The sequence below is a fragment of the Lolium rigidum genome, chromosome 2 (assembly GCF_022539505.1).
Source record: "Lolium rigidum isolate FL_2022 chromosome 2, APGP_CSIRO_Lrig_0.1, whole genome shotgun sequence".
Lineage (NCBI taxonomy): Eukaryota > Viridiplantae > Streptophyta > Magnoliopsida > Poales > Poaceae > Lolium > Lolium rigidum.
In genome coordinates, this window is record NC_061509.1 from 34,593,967 (window position 1) to 34,599,417 (window position 5,451).

The 5,451-nt window shown below is 50.7% G+C and overlaps 1 protein-coding gene across 1 annotated transcript; it reads right to left on the reverse strand.

The window, feature by feature from the left end:
• Window positions 1-1,730: 1,730 nt before the first annotated feature.
• On the reverse strand, window positions 1,731-4,986 carry LOC124686223 (sucrose:sucrose 1-fructosyltransferase-like). Its single transcript, XM_047220213.1, has 3 exons — window positions 4,460-4,986; window positions 3,409-4,292; window positions 1,731-2,470 (listed from the first exon to the last, which is right to left on the reverse strand). The coding sequence occupies exons 1-3, from the start codon at window positions 4,887-4,889 to the stop codon at window positions 1,766-1,768; spliced, it is 2,019 nt and encodes a 672-aa protein (XP_047076169.1). The 5' UTR covers window positions 4,890-4,986; the 3' UTR covers window positions 1,731-1,765.
• Window positions 4,987-5,451: the final 465 nt, after the last annotated feature.

Consider the following 5,451-nt stretch of genomic DNA (forward strand, 5'->3'; position numbering starts at 1 on the left):
CACAAGTGGTCTTTTCTCGAGAGGCGGCGTGTGATTTTTTTGATCTAGCTTAGCGACGGCTGTCTTCAGTAGATGTTGTATAGTTATGTGGCAATGTCGGTGTATAGAAATATAATAAAGGTTCAGATTAAACCTTCACCAACATCAAATTATTACTCCGTTCACAGTAGCAAGAGCGTCGTGCGATAGGTCCAGCACACACGTCACATGCATTCCAAGGATGCGTGATGCATGCGTTAGTGTCACTATCCTTGCTATGATGTCGATGCTACATTCTATTGCAGGTACATCAACATCATCAAGTACAATAATGCGGCGGTACAGACTTTGATTTGACTTGATTCAAGCCATCCAAAGTTCAATGACCCATCCAGCGAAGCAAACTCCTGGTCATGGCCATATCCAAGTGTTGAACCATCCGGTTTAGGCCACATCAGCTGTTCTTTTCCTCTTTTTATTGTGGACACGTCGATCAACATTGTAAGGTCGAAAATGTTACTTACATGATTGCTTGGTTCGATGAGGACATGGAAGCCAGTGGCAAGTGGAAAAGGTTGGTGAAACTACTAGCAATGACTTGGATGGTACGAGTCATGTGCGACTCTACTACAACCACCTATCGCCACAATGAAGTTGGCCATGGAATGGACACTGAGGTTCCAACCTTGAAGCTTCGAGGTCAACGCTATAATGATTACTTGGTCCATTATGACATGGCAACATGACATGTGGCAACAACTTATGCTCTGAAGTAATGATTTAGGAACAAGAGTACACTATACGGCTGAACTGGTAGACCTGATCAACTCTACCGCAAGGCCCGGCTTACTCACTTGGCTCCACGTGTCATGCTTCTATGGGTTGTGTGAATCTACGCGCAACGTGTTCTAGAAAGATAACTCAGCCGGATTAAGGTAAAAGTGCATACACTCTATATGGATGAGTTTTAGCTTCATGCTGAAGTACATTTTATCTTTCTTTCTCGGAGACATCATCCTCTAACCTGACCAACCACAAGCAACCAAACTAGCTAGGCTTCAATAATGCAGCAGCCAGCCGACCTGGCAACTATTCAATGGTTGTCCAACCCATAACATGAGTCCATCAACGCCACATGCACACAATCTGATTCTATCTATACTCAGGAGCTTAGGGCATGCACAGAGGGGACGTTATCGCTAGGCTGATTTTCCTGGCTGTTAGTCCTCAATCTCGTTTGATCCGGAGAGTTTGTGGAGCATGGACGCAAAGTTAGATGTTGGAGCCTATGTGTTTTTTTCTCTGCACTCGCATGTTTGATAGTGTTGGTTAGCAACCGAAATAAGCGTCGCATTGGTTAATTATCCGTTTTTTTGGCATTTTTTCACCTAATTACTCACCTAAGCGGCTGCCATTGTACATGTCCTTATGTACGTGTCACCTAATCACTCTTTTTTTGCGGGATGATCACTCTTGTTTTGTTTCTTTACTTTTGTATGGTCTTCCAAAGATGGTTGAATTTAAATGGCATGTTGTCCCTTGATTGATTTCGAGCAAGCAATCCATTGATTTGAATTCATCAAAACACTCTGGGCACTTTTCCCGGTCTAATTGTGGCAGTCTATTCCGGCCTGCGTTTCGCCTCGCTCACGTATTTTTGTTTTGTTTTGGGTGGTGCCTACGGGGATGCACATTCCCCTTGGCTCGATCCAGGCTCCCTCGATGTTCAGCACACATGTTGTACGTGCAACATGCTATCACAAAAAACAATATGTACATCTTCGATTTACAATGAAGCCATCTCGGCCTGGTTCTGGTTGTAGGAGGGGTCCATCTCATGGACGACGAGACTGGTGGCGGTGACCCGGGCACCGGTGGCGTTGTTGAAGAGGTATACCCCGGCATTGGCGTAGATGGCCTCAGTCGGGTAAACTCGTGAAGTCACCACCGACCTCCCACCCTGTGCGAAGCTCTCGACAATGGAGTGGTCCACCAGAACCCTAACAGACAGCGCCTCTCCGTCGAGCACTGGCACGATGTTGCCAACGACCCTCTTGACAATGTCGTTGGCACGGGATGACCGTGACTCGTCATGGCAGAAGTGCGTGCGCAGGTTGCCATCGAGGCCCCTCGCGACGTAGAAGTAGACGGCGGTCTGCTCCGTGTCCCCACCATGGCGCCTGGCATCGGCGAGTACGAGCAGGCCAAAGGGACCGAGCGCTCCACGACCGGCCGCGCCACCGCTGGTGCTGCAGTTGTAGCCAACGTCGGCCTCCTTTGCGGCGGCGACATCGAGCGGGTCCAGGCGGAAGGAAGCCTCGATGTCGAGCTGTGTGGCCCGGTGGAGACTGAGAGGGAAGACGGAGCCATGCTCGACGATGATGCTCCCGAGATTGGTGGAGTTGGTACGGAGCGTCTCCACCTCGACCACCGGCCACTGGATAAGGTTGCTGCCCGTCTTGGTATCTAGCACCACCGTGCGAGGGATCGACTGCAACAACAGAAAACATCGAGCATTAGCAATTGCCACTAATTAATTAATCTTAGCTCTTGTTAATCTTGTTTGTGTGGTCGCATGATTGTTTGCCCTTGAAGAATCTTCTTGGTGTCAGCAGACAAGGCATCCCTTTTTCTTATATAATCCCAGTTTGGTTGGTACTAGCAAAAGTTAATTGGTATTTTGTTTGGTGGCACTACCAGATTGCCAATTCTTGAATTGCACAGTGATACTAGTCCACATGGGTTGGAGCTATGGCACATGACTCATGGGCATGCAAATTTTTGTTTTGCAGGGCACACACTTACCTGACGTGAAGGTATAGATAGTACTCGATATCAAATAAGCAGTAGCAATAAACCCTATTTAACTGGATCATACAGGGTTGTGATTCTTTTTATTCCATCTTTTAATCAACAGTTTTAATTCCTTGAAGAATCCTCTTGGTATCATCATTGTGACAGCAAAAGGATCATACTAACCGAAGGCAATAGACCCCCTTTTCTTGTGTAATCCCAGTTTGATTTGTGCCAGAACAAGTAGGTTGTACGTATTATTCAGTTAGGTAGGTGGATCAGATTACCAATCTTGCGTGCCACTAGGCCACATGGGTATGAAGAGTTTGTTTGTACGACACAGCTGCATTGGCGTCCTGCAGTCAAGGTATCTCAACAGTGTCTGGATTGTAGACTGGATGAAGCTAAAGGCACTTTCCAACCACATGACAGCATCATTGATTCAGCTGCCATAATCTATGATTTATCACAAGTGGCTGCTACTTATTTTGAGGCCTACCGGTACCATACTGTCTTTGGAACCCAACAATAGTTCTAATAATGCAAATTACTAACAAAGCAACATTTTCTAAGAGCTAATGGAGGTTAATTAATTAACTTCGCCATGTTGTAGAAGAAGATGAAATGTTCAAGTACCTGTAGGGAAGCCCATCCCTTGGCCACGTCGGCGCGCTCAGAGTCAGTCTCGCCGACCCACCCCCATAGCACACGCCTCTTCTTGGCCGGGTCATAGAAGGTCTTGGATGCGTAGAACTTTCCCCAATCGTACCTCAGCCCGATGCCGACATCGGCGTCGGCATCTAGCGGTGTCCACTTGTTTGTCGCTGCATCGTACCTCCCTAGCGCGTAGTAGTCATGTCGGTCGTCGTCTGAGCTCTCCTTCATGACATGCAAAACTTCACCACCACCGCTGTTGGATGCCGCCGCAACGGCCTCCGTCATGTCAATGCCCCTCGCGCCGCCAACCGGGTACAAATCGATGCACTCCCACATCCCCGTCGCCGGCACCCGGTGCAGCACTCCGGGAACGAGCTCAAAATCATGGAAGTTCTTGGTCTTGTAGGTCAAGGCCATGCCGGCGCGGCGGTTATCCTTGGACCCGATGACGATCCGCCACATTCCATCGGAGCCATCGTACCATGCAGTGGTCGGGTCCCGGAAGTCCTTCTCCCCGACGTGCGGAGGCGGGTACAGCACCGGGTTGCCCTCATACTTGGTCCAGTTGGTGAGCAGCGGGTCGGAGGGGTCGGAGGGGAAGGCGAGGCACTGGACCTGCACGGAGGCGTTGGTGGAGCCCGTGTAGAGCATGACGATGCGGCCGTCGGGGAGCACGGTGGCGGAGCCTGACCATGCGCCGTTGATGTCGTACCACTGGTCGGGGAACATGGCGATGGGCAGGTGGCGCCACCGGAGCATGTCCCGTGACACGGCGTGGCCCCACGCGATCTTGTTTCCCCAGATCGCGCCGTCTGGGTTGTACTGGTAGAAGAGGTGGTACCACCCCTTGTAGTATACCGGACCTGCATTTTTGCGAGTTGCATTTAGGACTCAAGATTCATCAATTGTTATGGGAACATTATAACTAAATTTTGCAAGATTCCGTGATGTGTGGCCTTGCTCTAAGAAGATTGTTGCTTGCTTCAGAGGACTAGTTAACGGCGGAAGTGGTGGGGTGTTGCATACATACCGTTGGGGTCGTTCATCCAGTTCTTCTCGGGCTGGAAGTGGAAGCCGGTGCGCTGCCACTGGAGCATGGCATTGCTCCAGGGGAACGCGTTGCTGCCGGCGTCGGCGCCCAGCATGCCGCCGCTCTCGCCGGCGGTGCCGGACGTCTTCTCGGACACGCCCGACTCAGGCCCTCTGCTGCCCCTGACGTCCAAGACCTCCATCGGGTGGTTGGGCAGCATGACGACGCCCCCGGTCGCAGGCAGCTCGCCAACGAGCCTGCCGCCAGCCAGCGCGGCGACGGCAAGGAGCACGGCGGCCAACGCCAGCAGCAGCGCCGCGAACAGAGGCCCGGTCCGGCGACCGCGCCCAACCACCGCTGCCTCGGCGTCCTCCGGCAGGGCCGCATACGAGTAGGGCATCGAGACGCCATCTCTTGCCTCCATTGGCATAGAATCTGTGGATCGAGATCGATGCGATGGAAGCAACTAGGAAGAATGCCTCGGCCGACTAGTGCGAGGGAGGGATTAGACAAGCAAAGAAGCTGCGTCTGTGCGTGTTTGCCGAGGAGTCCTTTCTCCCGGTGGCATTTATAGTCTCCAGTCTGCACCCGTTGCGTTAGCAGCCTACCTGGCGCGGCCCCATTGGCCGGCGGCGTATAGGTGCAGTCAGTGAGCGAGTGCTAATCATCATCAATCCTGGCCATGTTATCCAGCTCGATGGTTTGGAGAAGAGGAAGATGCATCATGGCCCCATGGAACAACAGAGGTTATCGCACTCTTTGTTATGAGAGAGATTAGATTGGATAGGATTAGAAGATTAGGTTAAACCGTTAATTAGTAATTGGATGAGGCTGAATTAGCCTGTGTTTGTGTTGGATATACATCTAAGTACGATTTGGGTTAGCGAAACCTCTTTGCTTTGTGAAGCCTCTAGACTTGTAATGTAAATCCATGCAAAAAGAAAGATTTATAATGTAAATCTTTTCAACCGTAATTAAGGATGGATCGTCCT

What these genes read in the sequence shown, in the direction of transcription:
- LOC124686223 (XM_047220213.1), bottom strand. Translation starts at nt 4,889, where the DNA reads ATGCCAATGGAGGCAAGAGATGGCGTCTCGATGCCCTACTCGTATGCG. An exon ending in CTGGATGAACGACCCCAACG is followed by an intron (nt 4,293 to 4,459) that starts GTATGTATGCAA and finishes GCAAAAATGCAG; the next exon opens with GTCCGGTATACTACAAGGGG. An exon ending in AGGGATGGGCTTCCCTACAG is followed by an intron (nt 2,471 to 3,408) that starts GTACTTGAACAT and finishes CTGTTGTTGCAG; the next exon opens with TCGATCCCTCGCACGGTGGT.